The sequence below is a fragment of the Fundulus heteroclitus genome, unplaced genomic scaffold, assembly GCF_011125445.2.
Source record: "Fundulus heteroclitus isolate FHET01 unplaced genomic scaffold, MU-UCD_Fhet_4.1 scaffold_79, whole genome shotgun sequence".
Classification (NCBI taxonomy): domain Eukaryota; kingdom Metazoa; phylum Chordata; class Actinopteri; order Cyprinodontiformes; family Fundulidae; genus Fundulus; species Fundulus heteroclitus.
In genome coordinates, this window is record NW_023397241.1 from 638,246 (window position 1) to 665,446 (window position 27,201).

Below are 27,201 nucleotides of genomic sequence, written 5' to 3' on the forward strand. Positions count from 1 at the left end.
GTGCTCGAGTTTCTCGCTGGACCAAGACTTTTCGAAGCAAACCTTATCCCTGCATTAATTATAGCAGGAGGTCGACTTTAAAATTACTTTTCAATTCCCTCTGATCAAAAGACTGAGAGCCGCCTTATCTCCCAGTGATCTAAAGAGGACCCCGCTTTGTCTGGCCAACAAAGCAACTGTGAGCCCGGAGGAAGAGACGAAGGAGCCTCCTCATTCCGTTCCCGCTGCTGCTCGCTCCTGCCTACAACCGCCGCCGCGCAGTCAAGACGCGTTCAGGACTCCGCGTTACTTGGAGCGCTCACGGACCCAGCCCTGATTCACAAGTAACGGGGTTCTCCCCTTTTATTTCTTTTTCACCCACAGGGTGTTTCAGAAGTGCCTGGGCAGGTGTTAGGGACTTTAGGTTAATGCTTTTTACTCCAAGACGGAGTTGGGTTTATTTTGCTGAATATTTTCTTTGTATGTGCATGCATTTGTGAAAGCTACTTTGCTGTGTTTGATTTTGTGGTTCGTAAAGACCCCGCTGCGGGTCCTGCTGTAACTCTTTTTCGAATTCTTCCATCTTTCCCCCCTCTCTCTCTCTTCTCCTTATCAGCTGAGGCGATCGCTTTGTGTGAGACTTTGTTTGCGGTTTTCCTTTAAACTCGTCGGTTAGCTGCGCCCTCTCGAAGCGAGGTATTACTCCCTCAGCGTAAGCGTGGTTACGTCATTAGGACCTCCCCTCACGCATCACGCAAATTGGTAGATCATACGTCATCATAGTGGGAGGGTGTCGTATGACTGAACTGGAGGTAGCTTAGCGGGAATAGCTTTTGTAAGACATCAAAGCGTCCAGTGGGACTCTCAAAGCTGTTCTGTCTGTCAATGCTGCCGATGTTTTGAATGTGGTGTTAAACAACCGTGAGCTGGACTTAGATTTGCTAACCGCTCATTTTAATCCATTGTTTACTTTTGTTTTGTTCTTTTATTTCCACATATATGTTGCATGTTTAGTTGTAGTAGTGAGTAAGATTTCCAAGGTTGTTGAATCAGAGAATTACTGTAACAGGGAATTGCACAAACTGCATACACAGCACCCCCGCGCTCTCCTGCTCATCACAGGAGACTTCAATCGAGCCTCCCTTCATTCCACCCTCCCCACGCTTACCCAGTATGTCACGTGTACAACAAGGGACAATAAAACTCTGGATCTTTTCTACGCAAATGTTAAGGACGCCTACACCTCCGCCCCCCTCCCCCCACTTGGACGTTCAGATCACAACCTTCTCTACCTGCTCCGCCATTACATTTCACTGGTGAGGAGAACAATAGCGCAATAGAGGTCAGTGAAAGTTTGGTCAGATGAAGCCAGTGAGAGACTGAGTGACTGTTTCAGAACCACAGGCTGAAGCATGTTCCAAAGCTCTCATGGTGATGACATCAACAGTCTGAATGCATCACTGACTACATGACCTTATGTGTGGAGAGCTTTGTGCCTACACAACGACTACAGTGCTTTGCAAACTCGCTGACCGTCCCCAGCACGTGCGGCTGCACGGCTGTCAGTCAGAGGTGGCAGTCTGCAGCACCAGGGCCCCCAAGGGCACCATTCTGTCTTCAGAAGTTCTCGGATGACTCGGCCATTGTGGGCTGTGTGTCTGAGGGGAACGAGCTGGAGTACCGGTCTGTCATCATAAACTTTGTGGACTGGTGTGAGAAGAACCACCTTTGTTTAAACACCAGTAAGACCAAGGAGATGGTGATCGACTTCAGGAGAAGACCCCCACCTCACTCCCCCATGAACATCCAGGGGCAGGACATAGAAACTGTGGAGAGTTTCAAATACCTGGGTGTTCAAGTCAACAATAAACTGGACTTGGCTCATAACACCGATGCCATGTATAGGAAGGGCCAGAGCCGCCTCCACCTCCTGAGGAGGCTGAGGCCCTCGGTGTGAGCAGGCCCCTGCTAAAACCTTCTATGACTCTGTGATGGCCTCAGCACTCCTCTACGCTGTTGTCTGCTGGGCCCCAGGCAGCGCAGAGTGGGATAGAAAGAGACTGAACAAGCTGGTGAGGAAGGCCACTTCTGTCCTGGGCTGCACTCTGGACTCGGTGGAGGAAGTGGCTGAGAGGAGGGTGTTGTCCAAGCTCACATCCATCAGGGACAACACCTCTCACCCCTTGTACCAGACTGGTGGAGCTGAGCAGCTCCTTTAGTGACAGACTCAGACAACCTGTCTGTAAAAAGGAGCGTTACCGCAGGTCATTCCTCCCTGCTGCCATCAGACTATACAATGCTGCATTATAACTGTAATAACTAATGTGCAATAACTACTGTGCAATTCTATTTAATACACTGTGATATAACCTGTGCAATAATACTGTTAAATACTCCTGTTTATTAGGGGACTTCAGCTGTATAGTTATCTCACTACCTCACTGTTGCTCTTTACCTGGTACCACTTAATGTATAATGTCACTCCATTTGTATATAAGTCACCTGAATGTACATAAGTCATCCTAAATATCTGCTTTATTTCCCTTGTACTTTTATTTTATTTTTTATTTTTTTAAAAACACTGTATATATGTGGACACACTGTATATACCTTATACCTTATGCACCTTTTCCTCCTTTTGGTACCTTCTTTTGTTTATTAAGCCGATGTGTGACAAGTGAATTTCTCCACTGTGGGATCAATAAAGCCTATCTTATCTTATCTTCCTGACCTGAAGCAGGAAATGTTTACTCTGATTCAATTCAATAAGGAGAAAAAAAAGGCAATGCTTATTGTTATACACTGTATGTAAATATATGGTTTTGGCTGCATATTCATATGTTTTGAAAAACAATGTATGCAGCTGCAAGGAAATAGGGTTGCAGCTCTTTTTATATTGAGAAAATTAATCAGTTAGGTTGATTAATGGAAACATGTAGAAGTAAAGATTGGGGCAATAAATCGATGCAGGCTTTATTCTAGACAAAACAAGCGTTCAAAGAACCACATGAAATAAAAAGTAAAAGATTGCTAAACTTCATTGAAAAAGTTTTCATGAAAAAAATTCACTAAATATTTCCAATGTATAATAAATTGTACAAAGCTGTCATCGTTCACAGATCTCCTGTTTAACTGCAGACACTTTTTAATTAAACACAAGCAGAGCAACGTTACCCTGGGTTAGCTGCCCATCGTGCAACTGTCTGTTCTCCGTCATCCTCCAGCAGATCAGCAAATGCTGCCTCCAGATCTTCTAACTGATGTATACGACGATCTAGACACTCCTCCAGCTCTGCCTGCAGACATATATATACCCCATGTTAATCAGTGCATACCCCATGTTTTTAACAAGATTCCTATCACCTTTTTTCACCTCTTGTGTTCTTAATTTACAACATTAAAGATATTACTTCTATTACATCGAGTTTATTAAGAACATCTTGGCAGTTAACAAGGTTCATTAGTTTTCTGTAGTTTCTCCTGGTTGAAAGGAGATAGAAGAACTGTTCTGACCTTATCAGCATCCACGCTGGGTTCTCGGAAGTTGTAGAGCTCCTTAAGGATGGAATACTCTTCCTGGATAATGCATTGCAGAAATTATGTTTTAAATGACATAAAATGACATGTTTGATTCAATACTACAATAACATCATTATAAACAGATTCATGCAGACACACACTAACTTTCATCTACAGACACATTTATGTCTTTTTCAGGGTGGACAAACAACACAAGAAAACGGTTCACTGATTTTTAAAAATATGACTCAAATGTCCAACTTTGACTGCGTAGAGAATTTTCTCTGATCCACACATGGTTAATATTATACAGTGGGACAAAAGAGTATTTAGTCAGCCACTGATTGTGCAGTTCTCCTACTTAGATAGATGAGGTATGTAATTTTCACTATATGTACACTTCAACTATGAGAAACAAAATGAGAGAAAACTCCCAGGAAATCACATTGTATGATTTCTAAATAACTGATTTGTAAATTATGATGGAAAATAAGTATTTGGTCAACAACAAAACTTTGTAGCATAACCTTTCGACTGAGGTCAAACGTTTGCACACACTAACTGGTATTTTTGCCCATTTGTCCATTCAGATCTCCACTAGAGCATTGATGTTTTGGGGCTGTCGCTAGGAAACACAGAGGAACATCAACTCCCTCCACAAATTTTCTAGCCAGTCTCGAGACTGGCTAGGCCACTCTAGGACCTTGAAATGCTTTCTATGAAGCCATTCCTTCATTACCAGAGTGGTGTGTTTGGAATAATTTTTCCTTAACAATGATCAGCCGTCATGTACCCTTTCCAAAAAAAAATTTCGACCCTCTATGAAGGGTTTTGTATTGTATTAGTCGTAATTCGGGTTTCTAGTCATTTTGAAAGCTCTTAAAAATATCTGAGACCAGGTGTTTTATTCAAAGCTGACTGAGAAATCTATCTCCCATTACATAATAGTGATATTGAATCATCTAGTTTAGACCGTGTCCTGTATAACTTAAACAATAACAATGTTATTACATAATATGGCAGAAACTACTACAAAACATGTCCAAAGAATTTTATTACATTTTGCAGAGATTATTACGAAATGCGGTTTTAGTGATGTTTTATTACATTTTTAAGTACTAATTTATAATTTTATTTCATAATGACAACACCACTGTAGTGGTCTCATCTCCAACAATGATGAGTCTCACTACAGGGACTCATACAGTGGTGCTCCAGGAACAACCTGATCCTGAACACCAGTAAGACCAAGGAGGTAGTAATAGACTACAGGAGGTCCAGGGGGACTGAACACGCTCCTCTCTACATACAGAGAGAGGTGGTGGAGCGCGTGGACAACATTAGGTTCCTGGGCAGTCACATCTCCTCTGACCTCTCCTGGACTGTGAACCCCTCCCACCTGGTGAAGAAGGCCAAATAATGACTCTTCTTCCTCAGGAAACTGAAAAGGACTGGACATCCCACTAAGCTGCTAAAGAACTTCTATAGAGTTACTATAGAGTGTGTTTATGTCTCAGTATAACTGTATGGTATGGGAGCTGCACATTCCAGGAGAGGAAGGACCTAGTGTGGATGGTGAGAACAGCACATGGGATTGTGGGATGCCGTCTGCAGGCTCTAGACTCAATTTATGCAGAACGAGTCCAAAGAAGGGCCAGATGCATCTCCACTGATCCCACCCACCCAGGCAATGCGCTGTTTGCCCCTCTCCCATCAGGTAAACACTTCAGAAGCCTCAAAGCCAAAACAAATAGACTTATAAACAGCTTCTTCCCAAGAGCTGTGAGGGCAATCTCCCCCTGATGGGAGACTGCAGTCCAACGCTTTGAAATCACCCCACTGTTACTAGCTCATCGTACGTTACAATTCACCTTAATGTTACTGCCTACTGCACACTGTCATCTCCGAATATCTAAATGCACATTGCTGTAAACAAAGCCGTAATCATCATTGTTCAATAAGCACCCTAATACGTCATTATCTGTTATAATTTTTTTTCCTGGATGCCAAAAAAAACAAAGTAACGCTTATTCATTGCCTGTTTGTCAGTTTATGCCTTCATTATGTGTATTGTGAACCAGAGTGGCCAAAGAGAAGTTTCGCTGTGGTGACAAATAAAATATTTTTTTATTCTTGAATTGCATAATGCAGCGTTAAAGGGTGATATCACAAATGTCTTCCAGCCTCAAAGACTTGGAGCTCATTGCAACAGGTGAATGGTCAAAGATACCAGAGACATGCAAAATGCTGGTGAGAAATTATGTTTTTTTTTATTATTGGGAAGGATATGAATTGTTTTGGACACAGCATTTTTTGTTAAAATGTAAACCAAAGCTAAATTTGTTTTCCCACAATTAAACTCTTGTACATCCTCTTATTGTCTTTTATGAGATGCATTACTCATTTCCAATTGAAAACTAACTTCTTGGGTGAAACATTTTTTAGAAAACAAAGTTGTTGGAAGAACAACATTCAAGCATAGATAAGTTACCTGGGTGAATATTTCTTTAAATGGGTTTTTACAGGAGAAAAAATCCAAGTCAATGTCCAGGATGTATGGAACTGTTTCACTCAGAAATGTAGTCAATCTCCCAACAACGTAACTGGTGGATCCTATATCTTCATCTCCCTCTCCAACATCTGTGCCATTGCTGCTCAACTCTCCCTGCCAGTTGCTGCCCTCTGCTGGAAGCAGTGTCGCAGTTGTTACTGAGGAGAGTTCTCTGTCCAAACTCAGATCTGTATGAGCATTTTTAGCTAAACGTGTCACAGAGTCCTTCTCTGCATCATGCGCTGAAATACAGAATCAGAAAACAAAAGATGAGATAGAATAAGTTGCTGGTTACTGTGCTAATTGGTGACCCATTATTATTGAATGCTCAATCAAATAATGTTAGGCTTTTATTAGTTAGTCCAGTTCAAATGTTGAAATTAGTATTAAGTAGTTTGCACATGACTCAGAATTTATTCCCGGCAGAAATTACTCAAGTTTTAAGATGTGGTGTAAAAGAGGTCTGTCCACATATTCTCTCTTTAAAGCTGGGGTTTTTAGAAGCTTCTAGGACCTTAAAGACAAGTTTGTATAACATATCATAATTTAGATACTTGCAACTTTGCTAATTTTTTTACAATTATTTATCAAAATATAAATTATATTAATGGTAATATTTTCGAAGTTTTTCAGAATGCATATAAAGATGCTCCATATCAAATAATAATCTCAAAGTTGTATTTAGGCCTTCAAGATTTAAGGAATTGTGATACTTATTATATAAAGACAAAATGGGAAACAGAAGGCAACATAGTATTTACAATAGAAGACTGGGACAGAATCTGTAAACAGCAGTGGTCAATAACAAGCGCCCCATGTTGGAGGGAATTCAGCTGGAAAAACTGGATTAGATATTTCTTTACTCCAGCTCAAACATATAAAATACTCTGGTCAGGACAATTGCTGGAGGTTATGTGGTCAAGTGCAAGCCAACCACTTCTATATTTTTTGGAGTGTTCCCTCTGTGGCTCCATTTTAGAGAAACGTTAATGGGGTCCTGAAAGAGGTCTTTAAAAGGAAGAAAATATACAACTGTTGTACAATGTATATTGGAGATCTGTCTGTAATACATTTTTCAAAAGGGATGTTTTCCTAACAAGAGTATTATTAGTGGCTGCTAAAAAGGCTATAACTTGAAACTGGTTGAGTTTGAAAACAAAGTGATTGACGTATGTGGTGGTACAAAGGCCCGATTTTGTATAATTTCATGTTCGTATAACTGCCCCCGCTGTTGCACAGTTTTAATGTGTGTTTTTGTAGTTAACAAAAATTTTATAAAAAAGTGAATGACAAAAAAATGGCTCAAATAAAACTTGTTCGAGTTAAAAGCTTTTCAGGTACCTGTAGCTGACAAATGGCTTGTTTTGGCAGGATTGACTCTGACTACATCCAGTCTGAGAAGTTTGGAGTTCTCCAGCTGCTCGTCACAAACATACAGACCATCACTTAGGAAGTAGTTCTCTGTACTGGTCACCCTGCAAAGTAACAATATGACAGAAATAAACACACAGACTAAATACAGGCACAGTTGGCACCCTTTTGACATGCTTTATATTAATATGGCTGCAACTGTACAAGCCTTTGTTTCTGGGACATTGAGGGACAGTAAACTACAATCCCTATCACCTACCATACTTGTTTCAGAAATATCAAACCTGATGCCCTTCACCAGTTCTCATGCGTAGAGTCAATTTTTAAACCTTTATCCACTTTCAGTCTTGCACAGTTGGACTTTCTCAGGGGAATAAAGTACAATGAGCTCTTTCGGAAGAACTGGATACTAAAGTGGTCCCAATGGTTTCCTCTATGTACCCTCATCAGTTCAGTCTTATGTTATTTATTGGTTTCATTCATCTCATTTTTCTTACGATTAGTGACACCATTGGACTTCCTGGTTGCCATTTCTGGTGGCCTTTTCTAAATAAAGAGGTCACTGAATCCATCTCAGCATGTTCCATCTGCACTTCTCATTAACCATTGTTAGGATATCAACAAGGTCAAGTGGAACGAGCTGTTTATCCCAGAACTGCATGGCACACTTAGATGGCACTGACCCAAAAGATTGGCACATATCTATCAGATACCACCCCGGAGGTGACACAGCTTCCCTGCTGATGTCACAGTTTGGATGTGTACCGCCCTTGTATGGGTGTGTCCCGAGATCCCTTTATAATGTTTGTGTGATGAGCACTCGAGGCCTCCTGCCGATCAGGGGCCCATCAGCGCTGGTGTGACTGTAACTATTTCTCTGTCTTTACCTAGATAAAATATAACTAAAAGCATACTTGTCTGTTTTATGCGTCCTGCATTCAAGGTAATAAGTAAGTGGGGGTCGCCTGACTGGGTAAAACGAACTGGGTCCACCGAGGGTGCTTCACCGTAGACGGGACACGGTGAAACAATAACACCATGTCTCCAGAAGCCATGGCATTCATAACATAATAGTTTCTGACTGAGAACCCCAGTTTATAGCCACGGTCTGTAGAGACCTTCGTTCCGCACTTTGAGCAAGTCTCAACATTCTCAGGTTATCACTCCCAGACTATTAGACAGTGCAAGAATTTCAACCGGGAACGGTTACACTTTATTTGAAGGGGTGTACATACGACTGACATTACACTGTTATAAACATGACATAACACCTGTTATGAACATAAATGAATCATTATGAATGTTTAGGACTGTTGTCATTAATTGTCATTCGGTAAATTATGACACTATTAAAGCAAAGTTGACATTGTTTAAAATGTCTTTGTTATGACAACTTGACATTAACAGAGACAAGGTTAAGTTTAGGGCTTGGTTTGGGATTAGGTTAAATTTAGGGCTTGATTTGGGATTAGGTTAAATTAAGGTCTTGATTTGGGATTAGGTTAAATTAAGGGCATGATTTGGGATTAGGTTAAATTAGGGGCTTGGTTTGGGATTAGGTTAAATTAAGGGCTTGATTTGGGATTTGGTTAAATTAAGGGCTTGACTTGGGGTTTTGTTAAATTAATGGCTTGTCATAACAAAGACATGTTAAACATTGTCAACTTTGCTTTAATAGTGTCATAATTTACCAAATGACAATTAATGACAACAGTCCTAAACATTCATAATGATTCATTTATGTTCATAACAGGTGTTATGTCATGTTTAAGACTGTAATGTCAGTCTTATGTACACCCCTTCAAATAAAGTGTTACCCCGGGAACTAGAAAACGAACTCTGGTCAATGTGCAAACAACCCCCCACCCCCTGCCTTGAAGCAAACATAACTCCCTTATCTCTGCAGCCTCAGGTTTCTCCCCCACTTAATGTCATACCCGCATTCACCAAGCTTGTTTTCTCTCATTACTTAAAATTGTGTGTAACTCTGTGCGTCTTTGGCACTGTCACACATGAATTTCTCCATTGTCGAAAAATACAGGAATATATTATGATACTGTTCATATATCTGCCTCATCTGTAAGATCCCTTCCGAAACTCGAGTTGTCATCATGCAACTAACTTTTCTGTAAAATAAGAACCTACTGCTATTGCTCAGTGGTAAACAAGAATGCTGTAGAAAACTATGAACACTGTTTATTCTGAAACCTGTTGTCAGTAAATCTTTCTACCTTTCCTTTTGTTTGAGTAATTGTTGCCAGCACAAGATGCAATTCATAATGGACATGAAAGACAAAAATATCTCTATTATCTAGTTGAACTAATCCTTTATTATCAATGTTTGTCCCACCTGATGGTGGTTGTAGATGAGTCTCTGCCAACATTAATCATGTGCTCTCCTTCTTTGATCTGCTGAGCCCAGTATGGATGCAGCCACACCACACAGCTTAAATGACCAGCATACACCATAGGCATTATCCAGTTTTCTATACTCAGCTCACTAAAAAAGAAAGGTGAAACACATAGTGACAATCAAATCAACCATCCAAATATTCGAACAGTTTCAGCGAACTGAATGTAAGAGAAAAAAAATAACCCTTTAGACAACATGCCCGATTCATTTTAAAGCTTCCTAAAAAGTCCCCATTCATCTGCTGCCACAAAATAACTACTCCTACAGTAGTAGTTCAAGGCAAATTGCATCTCTGTGTTTGGGTTCTAGGTTCAGGTTAAATAAGTTTTGATTTCTGTATTCTGTCACCATTAGGGATGAGTATCGTTAAGGATTTATTAATACTACTGTATTTTTCAAACTATAAGGCGCACTTCAATTCAATTCAATTCAATTATATTTATATAGCGCCAAATCATGAAACATGTCATCTCAAGGCACTTTACAAAGGCAAGTTCAATCAGATTATACAGATTGGTCAAAAATGTCCTATATAGGGAAACCAGTTGATTGCATCAAAGTCCCGACAAGCAGCATTCACTCCTGGAGAACCGTAGAGCCACAGGGAGAGTCGTCTGCATTGTACATGGCTTTGCTGCAATCCCTCATACTGAGCAAGCATGAAGCGACAGTGGGAAGAAAAACTCCCCATTAACGGGAAGGAAAACCTCCAGCAGAACCGGGCTCAGTATGAACGGTCATCTGCCTCGACCGACTTGGGGGTTACAGAAGACAGAGCAGAGACACAACAAGAGAGACAAAAAAGCACAGAAGCACACATTGATCCAGTAATCTGTTCTACATTAGATGGTAGTAGCGGGTGAGCCGTCTTCTCTGGATGATGTCACAGTTAACAGAACGCCAGACCAGGTGTACCTACTATGAAGTTAAAAGAAAGAGAACAGAAAGTTAAAGCAGAAATGACAACACATAATGCATAATTGAAGAACAGTAGAACTCTATAGAGTGAGAAAATTAGATCCTGATATCCTCCTGTAGCCTAAGCCTATAGCAGTAAAACTATAAAGGTAGCTCAGAGTAACATGAGCCACTCTAGTTATAAGTTTTGTCAAAAAGGGAAGTTTTAAGTTTAGTCTTAAAAGTAGACAGGGTGTCTGCCTCACGAACCAAAACTGGGAGTTGGTTCCACAGGAGAGGAGCCTGATAGCTAAAGGATCTTCCTCCCATTCTACTTTTAGAGACTCTAGGAACCACCAGCAGACCTGCAGTCTGAGAGCGAAGTGCTCTGTTAGGAACATACGGGTTAATCAGAGCGCTGATAAATGATGGAGCTTGATTGTTACGGCCCCTCTGTCTAGGGGTTTAGAGGAGGTAACATAAAACTGTGTCCAGAGAAGCAGAGTGACATGTGAAAGGGTTTATTTACAGGGGAAGGGTTTTACAATAACCACAACACAATACTTTAACAGAATTAATAGAACCAAACAAAAGGGCTACTAATTTTGGGTATGCTGAATACAAAAGAAAATACATAAGGTTCAACTGGTCAGATTAAGGATAACTTAAACCACCCAAGAGGACTAATAAAGAAAATAAAAGTACACACAAAGGGAGTCTCAAAACCTCCCAAACACAAGCTATGAACAACTATAAGGTCAAGCCTCAACCAAAACAAAACCAGCTTAAAGCCCAAGGCAAGCACAAGTGGTTTAAACAACCCAATGCAACAAACAGCAAAGGTGGGGAAAAGACAACTTCACAAGTAGCTTCCTACTAGCTGTCTTCCCCCTGAAGGAATGAGTCCAAGAGACTTTTATGGTGCATGTGGGCCTCATCAGCGGTCTGATTGGCATGGCAGTCCTCCGCTGGTCCAATGAGGTCGCAGCTCCTCCATCCTTGATGTTACAAGATCGGCATAATCTTCATAGAATTACATTTTGATAATGAACCAACTAAAATAAAATACATTTTAATTAAATAACAATTATTTAAATAATGAAATAATTATTTTCAAAAGCTGAGGCTCTTTGATCAGAGGGATCAAAGAGCCGCAGGTTGCCGACCCCGGCCCTATTTGGTCAAGGCAGATGAGTCTGGTTCTGCTGGAGGGTTTTCCTTCCCGTTAAAGGGGAGTTTTCCTCTCCACTTTCCCTTCATGCTTGCTCAGTATGAGGGACCATCAACAATGCAGACAACTGTCCACTGTGGCTTTTCGGTCTGGAGGAGTGAATGCTGCTTGCCAAGATTTGATTTAATCTACTAGGTTTCCTTAGATAGGAAACTTTTTGACCAATCTGTATAATCTGATTGAATTTGACCTTGGAAAGGGCCTTGATATGACATGTATTATGAATTGGTACTATATAAATAAAATTGAACTGAATTGAATGCTTTCATCTACATTAAACACCAGCTCATTCCTGATTCATATTCACAGTTTATCTGAAAGTACTGACTTTGCAATGATCAAAATCCATCAATTAGAGGCAATCCTTTGACACTGTTACATAGAACCCTACACATGCAATGTGTATATGTCATGATGAAACAAAGGAGGGATTTCGGGGTCAATCTACAGAGACAAGGTTTTAAGCCAGGTTTTCACACACTTATTAGTTATCTCTTGCACACTTGTACAACCAAAGGTTAAAGATCAGCTCTGAGCTCTCTGAAGGACAGGGAGAAGTGAAAAAGGAAAAGTGAGATACTCCAGGAGTCAAAAATAAGTCATACCTGAGAAGTTTCTCCTTATCAAACACTGTGTCAGCAGGCATGTTGACAGGGATAAGCAGGTCAGGATGGGAGTCCAAATGAACCAGCCTAATGTTTTTGAGAGGGAGATGTCTCGATGCAATGGCTCGGTAGATATGGTATACCACCTGCAACAATACACAGAATGTACACGGAATGCTCATTTTACTGTATATGATGACAGATTTATCCAAACTTAAAAAAATATCAGTGTTACACTAATCTGTTACCATTTCAACTTATAAGTACCCCATCTTTAAAACCAACCGAAGTTAAATTTTTCTCCCCCTGTAGCACATTCTGTCACACCCAAGGTCCTATTGCCCCATGCAGATTGATGAGAGTGTGGCAATGTTCGAGGATGAAACATAAGAAATTCTTGCGTCAGTCAGTAGGGTTTCTGCTACATGTATTTGATCATGCCGCACCGCCACACCAAAATAAAAGCCGCCACACCTTCAGAATTAATTCAAAAATATGTTAAAACAATGTAAAGCATATAATATAGCATAGCTACTGTATTTTTGCACACTTATTCTAATCATAATCAGAGTTTAAAATTAATTTAAAGCTGCCTCATTCTGAAAGACGTGTATGGAGTCAGAGCAATGAGAGCAGTGAGGAGACCTGCTCTGTGTTCACATCACAAACGTATAACAAAAAGGTGCTGATGATTCCGCCCTGGATTACAAAACTGGATATAAATATAATAAATACAGTTTTTAATCTAGTCAGTTTTTTTTTCTTAGAAAACTTACCTAATTACCTGAATACCACACACCTGCAATCACTTATTCACCTCCTATTGAACTGGTGTATGCCTCTGATTAGTATGTTTTTGGTAAAATTAAACGTACATAGTGTGGATTTGCGCAATGTATACAAAGTATTGTTATTGTATGTTGCATTTCAATGACATTGTAAACACAGCAACCCCCCACCTCCTCGTTTAAAAAAAAATGTCCTACAGGAAACCCTGAACTGCAACTATTATTTTGCTAATTGCAAATTAAGTTGTGTACTATTTTTTTTGATAAGATAAGATAGTCTTTATTGATCTCACAATGGAGAAATTCATTCGTCACATCGGCTCATACAAGAAGGTGCAGAGTAGGAAAGGTGCGTTCAGTTATATACAGTGAATCTTCATATATACAATGGATCAAAAAGAATACCAAAAAATACAAAAAAAGGAAATGGGAATGGGCATATGGTGTCTTATTTACATTCATAGTGGTCTATATATATATATAAACTAGGGCTGGGCAACGATTAAAATATTTAATCGCGATTAATTGCCCTGATTAATCGCGATTAATCGCGATTAATCGCATTGTATTTACAAACTCCAAGAATGAATTCAAAAGTAGTGTAAAGAGCACTTTTATTTTAATGTTCTGCTGCCATATGAACAAAAGTGTTGTAACATTTGTAGCACTTATTTTATACTGGATATGTTCAACCCATCTATTGAATTTAGTGCACTAGTTGATCTTTTCTTCATAAGAGAACAGCAAGCACTGCAGCCAAAATATGGCCTTTTTTGACCTGCTGTATATTAGCCAGTCCCTAAGCTTGATGTATCATGAAACTGTTGACCTTTTGGGTTTTGTGGTTTTTATTTTATTATTACAATTTAATAATAATAATAATAATAATAATAATAATAATAATAATAATGTTATGTTCAGTGTTTTTTTCGCTAATCCACCTCTTATATATTTCAATCCTTATGTAATTTTGTCTGTGTTGTGTGCACCTGCCTGTTGCTTTAATCCTATAAATTTCCCCGTCGTGGGATAAAAAAAGGATTAGCTAATGTTATCTTATCTTAAATAACACTTTTTAATATATGTACTGGGTTCTTTCAAGGTCTTAATTACATGTTATGTGTGGGCTCCAGTAACATCCATCCATCCATCCATCCACTGATCTACCTGGATGTTCCATGGAGGACTGAAACGCCTCAGTCAGAGACGTCAGTCTGTGGGTCTGTCGGGGCAGTGAGAGAAGTTTCGTCTCCTCTCTCCGTTTCTGGGGCTCGACGTTTTCATGTTTTTTCACGTGCTTAGATAAATTTGTTGTGTTTCCACTGAAATGAACCGGCTTTTTACAAAACATACAGCTTGATTTCATTTACGGTATTAAAATAAAGCCAAACGGTGCTACTTCATGTTTTTCCGCTGCTGCGGTCTCTCTCAGCTGTTTGTGTATTAAGTTTGTGTGAGAGCTGAGTGGGCGGGCCAGGCTGAGCCTGCGTGCTGATTGGCTGGCGCCGCTGAGCCATGTACGAGAGGGGAGGGGAAGCGGGAGAGTGCTGCCGTGACAGCGCGCTGCAGTCAGCGCGCCTGCTGACTGACACTGACTGAAAGCATGTGAGCAACATGCGTTAATGCGCGATAAAATAAATATCGCCGTTAATAGTCTAATGAATTAACGCGAAATTAACGCGTTAACTTGCCCAGCCCTAATATAAACATATATATATATATATACTTATATATATATACATATATCTATGCGCCTACATACATACGTACCTACGCGTATATATATGTGCATATACATTGTATACATTTGTACATACACACATACATGTGTACTGACATATGTTCAGGTGTTGATAGCAGCAGAAGTCACTACATCAGGATTATTGCACGGGTTGTGGCCCAGTATTTTAATTAGATTATTGCACATTACTTATTACAGTTATAGTCACAGTTACAGTGCAGCATTGTAAAATCTGATGGCAGCAGGAATGAATGACCTGCGGTAACGCTCCTTTTTACAGACAGGATGTCTAAGTCTTGCACTAAAGGAGCTGCTCAGCTCCTCTACAGTCTGGTGCAGGGGGTGGAAGGTGTTGTCCATGATGGATGTGAACTTGGACAACACCCTCCTCTCAGCTACCTCCTCCACAGAGTCCAGGGAGCAGCACAGGACAGAAGTGGCCTTCGTCACCAACTTGTTCAGCCTCTTTCTGTCCCGCTCTGCGCTGCCAGGAGCCCAGCAGACGACAGCGTAGAGAAGAGCTGAGGCCACCACAGAGTCATAAAAAGTTTTTAGCAGAGGCCTGCTCACTCCAAAGGACCTCAGCCTCCTCAGGAGGTGGAGCCGGCTCTGGCCCTTCTTATACAGAGCGTCGGTGTTATGAATCCAGTCCAGTTTATTGTTGACATGAACACCCAGGTATTTGAAACTCTCCACAGTTTCTATGTCCTGCCCCTGGATGTTCACAGGTGAGTGAGGTGGGGGTTTTCTCCTAAAGTCGATCACCATCTCCTTGGTCTTACTGGTGTTTAAGCACAGATGATTTTTTCTCACACCAGTCCACAAGTCCACCACCAGTCCATTTGATTGATGGATTAATAATCAAACAGCAAAAGTGCTTCTTCTTTTTTACAGATTTGAACCAGGCAAAGCAAACTAATCTACTTGAGGAGTTCTGGATAGAACATATTTACAGACAAAGAATGGTTTCACCTTAAAGCAAAATCTATATATTTTTTATATAGTCCTGGCTTAATTGCTTAGTGGGTTATTCTTTCAGCAAAGTATATATTTTAGAGTCTGTAGACTCCAGTCAATAATTTGATTTGTTTACTAAAGTAGTTGGTGATTATTTCAATGATTGATTAATCATGATTAGTCCAATTAATTGTTTCAGCCCTAATCCTGAGGTTTACGCTTTCGGATTCAGACATGGTCTTTTTTTAGATTCAACTTCAGCACAAAGAATAAAATGTATGCAAACGTTTGTCTTGCTGAGTAACTGTTTGAGTAAGAAACATTAAGTACATCAGATGTGTTGATCTTCATAATTTATGTAACAGGAACAAAGAAAAAAAATCTACACATCTGGCAGAACCTGTCTATATATCTACAGTCAATAATTAAAATTCTTGGCTGGAAATGTTTGTTCTGTAGTGTCCGATGAGTAGAAATGGGCAATATGGACTTAACATTTTATCCCGATATATTGCTGTACTAATATGATGACGATAAAATCAATAATAAAAGATTATCTACAACTTCCTGCAACATTTTAAGCATACGTGTGGCTGTGACTGCATATCAATCAGCCTAATAAGCAATTGCTGTGCTTAAAAAAACATTTAATAGTGTAACATATAACATAATAAAACAAAATTTGAATGTGTGTCACTACTTACATAAATATTTGTTATTTTTATCACCAAACTGCCCAAAGTAACTGCACTCGATATTTCGTGAACCGAAAAATATCCTCATTAATTTCCTATGGAGCTGTTTTTAAAAATGACACCTGACAATCCCAAACAACACATGTTTCACCGTATCAATGCACGTACCCCAGTGCTGGCCAATAGGACAGAGCAGCGTTTGGCTGCGAGGGCTGATCATCGCCGCTTGCGGCTTTAATTCCCATTTGTGTTTACTTGTCCCAAAGTCTAGGCTGGTCCACAGAGGTGATCAGGCTTTTTCTATTGGAGATCCTAACTGTGGATAACCTGACGCCGCCAGATAGATTTGCTTCGCATATCCATCTGGAAACCTTCCGTTGAAGTAATTTTGGGAAGGGGCGAAAATACTGGTTAGCTGATTGGCCTATGTTGGTGATAGACAAGCCAAATAAACCAATCAGATCAACGAAGCATATGACGTACTCGTCAACATGCTTCGTTGTCGCTCTGTTACGAGCGACGACGAAAACACAACCACAAGCCAAGCTACTCTTGCTGCTGCAGGTAAAGGCTCGTTAGCTCAGCAAAGAAATACTCTGTAATTCCAATAAAACTTGCTCGATAGCCACGCTAACGCTAGTTTCATCGGCTGAAGCCGCCATGTCTTTAGACTGAACTGTCGCGCTTCTCGTTGCGTCACACCTCAACCCCGCCTCAAAGCCAACGCTGATTGGACGTTCGTTTGGTGAACGGCTCCAAATTTTCTTTAACGGAGAGTAGCCAGACTGATCTGCGAGTGAAACCTTGAAAGCTCGCGAGATCAGGATGGTCTCACGAGGCTAAACTGTGGAACCAGCTGCCCCTTCATATTAGACAAGCCTCAACTTTTGGTGCTTTTAAATCTTGTCTTAAAACACATTTATACTCACAGTTATCCTCAACTGTTTTTCTTTTGTATGCAGCACTTTGGCCAACGACAGTTGTTCTTAAATGTGCTGTATAAATACATTTGGTTTGATTTATGACAGCAATAAATATATTTAACTAAATAATATATACAAGATCACTCTTCAAAGAAATCAAATTTAATGGTTTCAGAAATGTAATCTGGAGAGTACTGCGAGCAGAGAACCCAGCTAGAGTGCACTCCTAAGCTCCAAAGGAAGGAACACTTAATTAAATATGAAAATCCAGCAGCAGGCATCTTGGGGTAAATGAAACATAGAAGCAGAACACTTAACAGGACATCTGGAATTGTCCTGTGCTCACAACCCTGCTTCATAATGCAGCCTGTGAGGCAACACTAACGCCAGCACACCAAGGACAGAAGGATATGATGGCACTGACACCAATGCAACACAGAGAAATTTTTAATTACACCCAAGACCCAGGTTGCAATGGTTCAAAGCTGCTATAGTAAGAGAGGAATCAGTGGATCCCTTGCACATGATGAACCTATCCCATGTTGTGCCATCTTAGCCTTGTGAGACCATCCTGATCTCGCGAGCTTTCAAGGTTTCACTCGCAGATCAGTCTGGCTACTCTCCGTTAAAGAAAATTTGGAGCCGTTCACCAAACGAACGTCTAGCGTTAGCGTGGCTATCGAGCAAGTTTTGTCGGAATTACAGAGTATTTCTTTGCTGAGCTAACGAGCCTTTACCTGCAGCAGCAAGAGTAGCTTGGCTTGTGGTTGTGTTTTCGTCGTCGCTCGTAACAGAGTGACGACGAATCTGATTGGTTCATTTGGCCCGTCTATCACCAACATAGGCCAATCAGCTAACCAGTATTTTCACCCCTTCCCAAAATTATTTCAACGGAAGGTTTCCAGATGGATATGCGGAGCAAATCTATCTGGCGGAGTCAGGTAAGTGCCATCTAGCCATGGACAAAAATCTGATTGAATTGGGAACATGTAACATGAGGATAAATTAAAATGGGTTGTAAGCAAAGGAATTTCACACATCAACGCAGGGACAGCCCCTCTCAGCAGGGTGCCCTGCTTTGGAGCCAGACTTCACCTCGCTCTCTTCTTTTTCTTGCTTGGGACTCTGTAGGAGAGGGTCCATCCTGGGGGCCAGCCAGCTACGTGTCCCCACATGGGCCTCAAAGCTCACAAGCTGAGTAAAATGTGCTTTCTGTGAAACCCATTTCCCGTCGCTTCAATGGACGCTGCTTTTCCTGGAGGACTGCTTTCCCTTCGATGCCCAAAGTGAACCGAACTGGCACAGAGGCACCAACAGGTTTGGCAGAGAAATAAACAGGGAAAGTTAAATGGTTTATTTAGAAGGTTACTTAATAGATTTTCACGTCATTGTTGGAACACATGGAGCTTACAGGGTAGCTCCCGTTAGCATTATTCGAACCATGTCATTGCTGATGTCATTCTTTTTATGGTTATAACAAACATTATCTTCACAAGGGTTTTATATATTGATGGGATATTGATTTTGTTCCCGGATGCACAACTACGATTCGTTTCATATGTCAGGTTTGTTTTGCTTTGCTCCACTACCGTTAGAGAGTGCTGTGAGCATTTAATGCAGCATTAATATGGAATATTAATGTTGATTTAAAGGTGTTTTGCATTACATTAGATTAGCCGATTTTAGCGACCTATCGCTATAGCGACCTCTAAAAATTATCAAATAATGTTTTGTTTAATTCAGGATTTGCATTGTGAAAGGGTTGAAACACATAGCTAATGTTGTTCTTAAGTAAAGCTAATTAACCTCAATTCGCATTCGTGGAGATGAATTTTGGTTCTTTAACTCAGATATGCAGTGAACCTTATTCTGAGGATGAACCACTTTATTTTGTCTTTTGTTTCTTTTGTGTGTACATAGTTCCTTAGCTTCTTTTTATCTTCATTTTACTTTTGTGTTTTAGATAAGTTTCACTAGCCTCGTAGAGAGGATTTGTTGATTGAAAAATAGTGTTAATTCAAATAAACAGTATTATACAGTGATGTTCTCTACAGAGAAGTTGTCGCTCCTTATTCTATATGTGTGCAGAGTTTGCAGTTAAAAGAACGCCAGTGTTCGATTCATCCCTTACAACTATTGTTACAAATTAAGTTTAAATATGAAATATTGCGCATTTTATACACCGATTTTGGTATTCCGCATTTGAGTGCTGCCTTCGTTTACGATCGGCCATTTCCGACGTGTGACGTCAGTTCAAGAACGCAGAGAATGCGCGCAGCGAACTTGCATAAAAACAGACAGGCGTTTACGTTGTACAACCGGTACGGCGAACAAGGATATATGAATGTTTTCCAGTATCTTCTTTCACACACCAAATCTGCTGATCCACGTCTACTTTGAGCAAGGGCTTTTAAAAAAAAATCGGCGAACTAAGTCCACAATAAAATGCCTTCTAGTGTCGCTTATAGACCAGTTCACTGCTATTGTTTTCATCCGGGTTTTTCGCGCATGCGCGCCCGACTGGAAGGAAACTGACGAGTTCTCCACGTATTTTTCTTCTTTAGATAACGTATCACAAGATCGTTTCAAGAGTAAGTTGATGGTTGATGGTATCATATCGCCAGATTTATACAGCAAAAGCCTGAAGGGACGGAGCGAGTCTGTGAAATGCTGGCCAAGGGTTCCGTACGGCAACATATAGAGCTGCCTTATAAACACGCCAGGCAGTACACACGAGAGAGCATGGAAGCATGAAACCACTGGACGGCTACAATTATTTTATATCGGGACATAGACACCAACCCCCGCGACCCCATGAGGGATTAAGCGGGTCAGAAAATGGATGGATCGACGTTCAGACATGTTTGTGTAACATCAGAAAGCGGAGTCGGGAACAGCGCTTCAGCAGAGAGGACGACCCGCCCGGTAGGTTAAAACAAACATTGTTCCCTAAGGATTATTTCTGTGTTTTTGTCCTATTAATCCTTTTCACAGACTCATGTTAGAGGGTTTGCATACATTGTACATGTACGTATATAATAAAAAAATGCCTTCTAGGTGCATAGTTGGTGGCTGTAGTGCAGACCGCTGTGAAGTTGGTTTGACATTGGACATTCAAGCTCCGCGGAGTCAGCGGGATCTAGCTCACGGTTGATCCGGTTGAAGGACTACGATTTCGGCCAGCGTCTCTCAGCTGCTCCTTTCTCCCATACGCGGTTGGGCCGTCAACAAATCTGATTTGATTTTTGTTTCTCAAGAGTGCTCCGCTGACTCCGCGGAGCTTGAATGTCCAATGTCAAGCCAACTTCACCGCGGTCTAGTGCTGGCCAGAAAGTAGCGCTACATACTTGGCCGGTGGATCAAAAGGTCCGAAAGAAATGGAATAAATTCGTAAAAGAAACGCGAAAGGACTGGATTGCCGGCAGTGACAAAAGTGTTTTATGCAATTCACACTTCACGAGTGAGGATTTTGAGGGGTACTTACAATGGAGCATGAGCTCTATGTCTTAGGCAGCGTTAGATATAGTCTCCTCAGGTTCACCTTGTTCAAACTCCATTTCATCAAATATGTATTCGGTATCGGAGTCGCCGATGCTTGAGGTCGAGTTTGTAGATGTAACAGACATTTTTTTTAATACATTTTTTGTACGTAGAGTAAGAGTTATTAATTAAATTTAATAAATCGGTAGCAAAAGTAGTAGTGTTAGCAGCCGGATGCACGGTACTAGTTCTGTTTGTGACGTCACATTCCCGATTGAAGAATGTTCGGGCTCTTTCGCTTATACAGCAAGTTTTATCTAAATTACTTCCATATGGCACACATGATTCACATATAATATACATTTGAATGCATCTAGCAAAAAATACATTCAGTCCAAGAGTTAGACTTTAACTGTATTTTAAAAGGTCATATTAATTTTTTCCAGGGAGACTCCAACCCAAACAACATTGTTTTGCTGATCTCTTGCTTAAGAAACACACACACCAAGGGGACTAATTGGCTGACGTTCTGCTCTTACATGATCACCTTGCTTACTTCCATAAGGTTGCCAACTATTTAGCAACTTTTCAGACCGCTCTATTCTATTCAAAAGCAACAATCAAACAACTTATTTTTTCTGTCTTCTGAGATTTTGGCTTTGGCAACAAGTAAAAGCACAAATCGTTGTGAGTTTACTGTCTCTTCAATAAACTGCTATTGCAGCTGGGAGCCCCTCCCGCTTCGAAGGCGTTGACAGGTGGTCAGTCAGCCTCACCATGCTAAAGTCAGAAATACAAGACCGACCGGTCTGTTTCCCCATTGGAAATGAGTCACTCATGAGCAAAGCTTCCACTAGATTACAAAGCGGGATGTAAATATCTTCTTTTTTAAAGTTCTTTTTTTTGTTTTGAGCATATTCAGTGTTTTAAATCATCTTCTGTCTTGTCAGTGTTGATATTTCTCTCTATCAACATACTTTTTATTCAAGATATAGTGGTTTAGGTTTTTGCTTAAAAAGTTATTTATTAGGGCTGGGCAACGATTAAAATTTTTAATCGCGATTAATCGCATAATTTGCCCAATTATTCATGATTAATTGCATTGTATGCGCAAACTCCAAGAATGAATTCAAAAGTAGTGTAAAGAGCACTTTTATTTTAATGTTCTGCTGCCATATGAACAAAAGTGTTGTAACATTTGTAGCACTTGTCTTATTTTATACTGGATATTTTCAACCCATCTATTGAATTTAGTGCACTAGTTGATCTTTTCTTCATAAGAGAACAGCAAGCACTGCAGCCAAAATATGGCCTTTTTTGACCTGCTGTATATTAGCCAGTCCCTAAGCTTGATGTATCATGAAACTGTTGACCTTTTGGGTTTTGTGTTTTTTATTTTATTATTACAATTAAATAATAATAATAATAATAATAATAATAATAATAATAATAACAATAATGTTATGTTCAGTGTTTTTTCGCTAATCCACCTCTTATATATTTCAATCCTTATGTAATTTTGTCTGTGTTGTGTGCACCTGCCTGTTGCTTTAATCCTATAAATTTCCCCGTCGTGGGATTAAAAAAAGGATTAGCTAATGTTATCTTATCTTAAATAACACTTTTTAATATATGTATTGGGTTCTTTCAAGGTCTTAATTACATTTTCTGTGCGGGCTCCAGTAACAAATGATAGATAATATCTACTTTGAAAGTTAACATGAACTGCTGCTGAAGATGAACACTGATCTACCTGGTTGTTCCATGGAGGACTGAAACGCCTCAGTCAGAGACGTCTGTGGGTCTGTCGGGGCAATGACAGAAGTTTCGTCTCCTCTCTCCGTTTCTGTGGCTCGACATTTTCATGTTTTTTCACGTGCTTAGATAAATTTGTTGTGTTTCCACTGAAATTAACCGGCTTTTTACAAAATATACAGCTTGATTTCATTTACGGTATTAAAATAAAGCCAAACGGTGCTACTTCCCCTGTTCATGTTTTTTCCGCTGCTGCGGTCTCTCTCAGCTGTTTATTATTATTGCTCCATTTCTATTTAGTTTGTACTTTTATTTTATTTGCTTTTGTTCCAAATGTTTAAAAAATAAACCAGTCAGTGATCATTATTTGTTTTTTACCCTTATGTTAGATGAAAAAATAAGTATTGATAATGGTACCTGTTCCGTGTTCTCCCCACGGAAAGGACAACCCAGCGTACATAGGATATTACTCAGTATTCCACATTTGTTTGTTTATTTATTTTTGTTCAAAAAGGGAACCAGTAATAAACCTGGAATAATAAGAAATGCAATGGTTCAATTTCCATGTATATACTGCAACCAACACAGCTCCCCAGTTCTTTACACAGCTCCCCAGTTCTTTACCCCAATAACATTAAATAACATTCAAAATACAAATTATAATATTAATATACTATAACAATAATAATAATCCATAATAATCATCATCATCATTTCATAATTTGCATGTACATTCAAACATTAAGCACCATATTCAAGTCCTACCAAAAGCCTATTCAAAAATGCATGCAGTCTTTCTATGAGCAGGAAACTTGAACTAGAACTACAACTCCCAAAATGCACCGCGGCAAACAAGGAAGTACATTACCTACGTTAAATACCAGTCCGCGATTCACTTCAAACATTTATAAAGCTAAAGTAAACATGAATGGACACATATTTTACAGCAATGATATAAGTCTAAATGTTAGCTTTATGACCCACAGCTTTGCCACTGCGTCAACTTATAACTTTGGAGTGTTATGCCATTACGGGACGTGACAAAGACTGCATTAATTCGGGGCACGACAGACTGCGTTTCCCATGATGCAATGTGGTCAAAATGGCCACCAACTCCCATCATGCAACGCGGCCCAAAATGGCTGCCGCCCTAACAATGGAGCGGAGAGATAACGTTGCTAGGCAAAAGTTGATAAAACTCGGCCACGCAGGACAATATGCCTTCTTTCTCTGGCACACCGCCAACCTGAGAAGACATACAGCTGTACTCCGTGGATTAATTACCCACACGCCACGTGCTCGAGTTTCTCGCTGGACCGAGATTTTTCGACGCAAACATTATTCCCTGCTTTGCTTAGCAGGAGGTCGACTCTAAAAGGTACTTTTAATTCCCTCTGATCAAATACTGGAAGCCGCCTCATCTCCCAGTGATCGAAAGAGGACTACGCTTTGCTGGGCCAAGCAAAAGCGACTGTTGAGCCCGGAGGAAGAAACGAAAGAGCCTCCTCGCCCGCCCCTGCTGCTGCCGCTCTGGTGCGTTCAGGACGCCGCGTTATTCTGAGCGCTCACGGACCCCGAAGCCGGGATTTCATTCGGGACCACCTCAAAGTAACGGGGTTCTCCCCTTTTATTTCTTTTTCATCCATAGGATGTTTATAAGTGCCTGGGCAGACGTTAGAACTTTGTAGGTGCAGGTTAATGCTTTTATTCCACAACGAAGTTGAAATTATTTTGCTGAACATTTTCTTTGTATGTGCATGCAGTTTACAATTGATTTGGCTGTGTTGATTTGTGATTTATCAATAACCCCCCCACGGGTCATTGCTTCAGTTCTTTTCCATCTTCTTCCATGCTCCCCCCCCCCTCTCTTTTCGCTTCTCCTTATCAGTGCAATCTCTTGTCGAGCTCAATTCGCGGTCTTTGCTTAAACTCCCAGTTAGCCGCGCCCTCTCGAAGCGAGGCATTACCCCATCAGCGTAAGCGTGGTTACGTCATTAGGACCTCCCCTCATGCATCACGTAAATTGGTAGACCATACGTCATCGTAGCAGCCATCTTGGGAGGGTGACGCACGTCTGAACTGTAGGGAGCTTAGCTGAACTAGCTTTTGTAAGACATCAAAGCGTCCAGTGAGATTCCCGAAGCTGTTCTGTCTGTCAATGCTGATACTTCAAATGCCGGTGTTTTGAGGGCGGTGTTAAACAACTGTGAGTTGAGTTAAGACCTGCTAACCGCTCATTTTAATCCATTGTTTATTTTTGTTTTGTTCTTTTGTTTCCACATATATGTTTTGCATGTTTAGTTTTAGTAGTGAGTAAGAATTCCAAAGTTGTTGAATATGAGAATTACTGTAACAGGGAATTGCTTTTGGTTCAATAAAACCAACAACTGCGGAATAGAGATTGTTTTGTGTTCAATCCAATTCACAGTTACATGGTTATTCAGAAATCAGAGCTAACCTCCTTTGGAGTTAACATCTGACATTAATACAGAGACAATATCATTGGATGGTGATAAGGAATAAGGATTTAAACTCTAATTGCAGTTACATTGGGGTTCTCACACCCTGCCGGATAAACCTCGTCGGTTAAAAGTCCGACCAGATAATTTATTCCAGTATAAATGAGTTCATAACAGCAAATTAACTAATGCATTAGTGGTATAAATACTTACAAGCTTATAGCTAACATCACCACCATTTGAACTATATTTTGTTATAGCGGAATTTTGAGTTGAATGATTTATTATTTAAATTATAATACCAAATGATAATTAATAATAATAATAATAAGCATATTCACACAGCTTCTGGTATAACAGGAGCATAATGTTATCTTTATCAATTAACTTAACTGCTTAGATCCACCGGAGCATAGCGTTACCTTTAACATGCAACGGACATAAACAAAGCGACAACATCGCAAGGCGACAGCAGACAACATCAAGCGTACATCGTAAGGGCAGACAAGAAACATTTGAAATTAAGAGAGCTTACCAAGTGGCTGCACGCCGGGTTGAAAGTCATTACAAACTAAGCGAATCTCGTGCTTCCTTTTTATGCAGTAAACACCAATCCCGTGTACTCACAGTACACTCTTCTCTTACAGAGGCACTACACTATTGGGCTGCTAAACCTCAAACGTTTCTCCATAAGTGTTACTGGCATTTCTAAGCACGTATAGCTCTGGCAGGTAAACATTTGATCACACATGCAAATAAGAAATAACAAAACTTCACAAATGACAAAAACTCCACAGAAAACACAACACCTCCCACTTAAGTTCCTGATCTTAAGATCCAGGGAACTTACCAAAATCACTTAAAGGACCCCTTTTAGTGACACCCTCTTTATATTACATTTTCACACATTATATATATTTTTTTATTTTTTAAAACCCTCAACTTTGCACAATGTCTATGTGTAAGTGTCTGATGAAGGCACGACTGATGGAGGAGCAGCTTAGTCCAATGTCTAAGTCAATGACATTCCTTTGGCAGGTGTGTGGTGTGCTGCCCGGGTATGCGAGGTATGGGATGTACGTGTTCTTCCTTCATGTATGTGCAATGTGATTGGCCTGGTGGCAGCACTAGGCTTGCACCAACCAGCCAACTGGGTTAAGGGTGGTAACAGGGTGACAGGGGCTTGGCCGGTGAATGAGAGGGGTTTGGGCCAGAGGGCTAGGGCAGTATGCAGAATGAGAGGGGTTTAGGAAGAGGGCGGTGTCATGGTGGTTTGGGTGGATAAGTTTGGTCCTCCACCGGGAGAAGGACCACCAGTCTTCTCACGTCTCTCCTGATAACCGTCATAGGAAGTGAAGAACTCCTCTTCTTCTGGCAACCCGCCAGGGAAACCGGCAGGCCAGTGCATGTTGCAATGTCAGCATCCCTGACAATCCCTTTACTGTCAGGATAAATTGTCAGAATCCGGCCAAGGCGAAACTGACCTCTCAAAGCATTTGGGTCAGCAATCCAGACGAGGCGCCGACTTTGACGTTCCTCTTTGTCTGATGCCACTTGTGTCGAATGAACAGATTTGGACCAGCTAGTTCCCTCCACTTTGCCCAGAACCAGTCTACTCCGATTTGAATAGCCCTTAGACGACGCCAGGGATGAGTCTCTAGGTCAAGCCCTCCGGTGTCTCCTCCAAGCGATGCACGACCCAGTATGAGGGAGTTGGGTGTTAAGTACTTGACCGAGTCCTCCTGTTCTTGAGTTCTGGCATCAATTGGGCATTCGTTTGTCAGGTTGGCTGCCTGATAAAAGAGAGTTTGGAGCTCCCCCCATGTGAGGGACCATG

General features: G+C 40.6%; 1 protein-coding gene across 2 annotated transcripts in view; it reads right to left on the reverse strand.

Annotated features, from left to right (window-relative positions):
- Positions 1–27,201, reverse strand: part of cunh5orf22 (chromosome unknown C5orf22 homolog) — a 103,703-nt gene that overhangs the window by 47,711 nt on the left and 28,791 nt on the right. The window contains exons 2-7 of one of the 2 annotated variants that reach the window (XM_036134297.1): positions 12,567–12,712; positions 9,771–9,920; positions 7,391–7,524; positions 5,990–6,291; positions 3,493–3,555; positions 3,154–3,275 (exon numbers count right to left, since the gene is read on the reverse strand). In XM_036134297.1, the coding sequence (XP_035990190.1) occupies positions 3,154–3,275; positions 3,493–3,555; positions 5,990–6,291; positions 7,391–7,524; positions 9,771–9,920; positions 12,567–12,712 (917 nt within the window). The remainder of the gene's footprint in view (positions 1–3,153; positions 3,276–3,492; positions 3,556–5,989; positions 6,292–7,390; positions 7,525–9,770; positions 9,921–12,566; positions 12,713–27,201) is intronic. The other variant, XM_036134298.1, reaches the window with a different exon arrangement.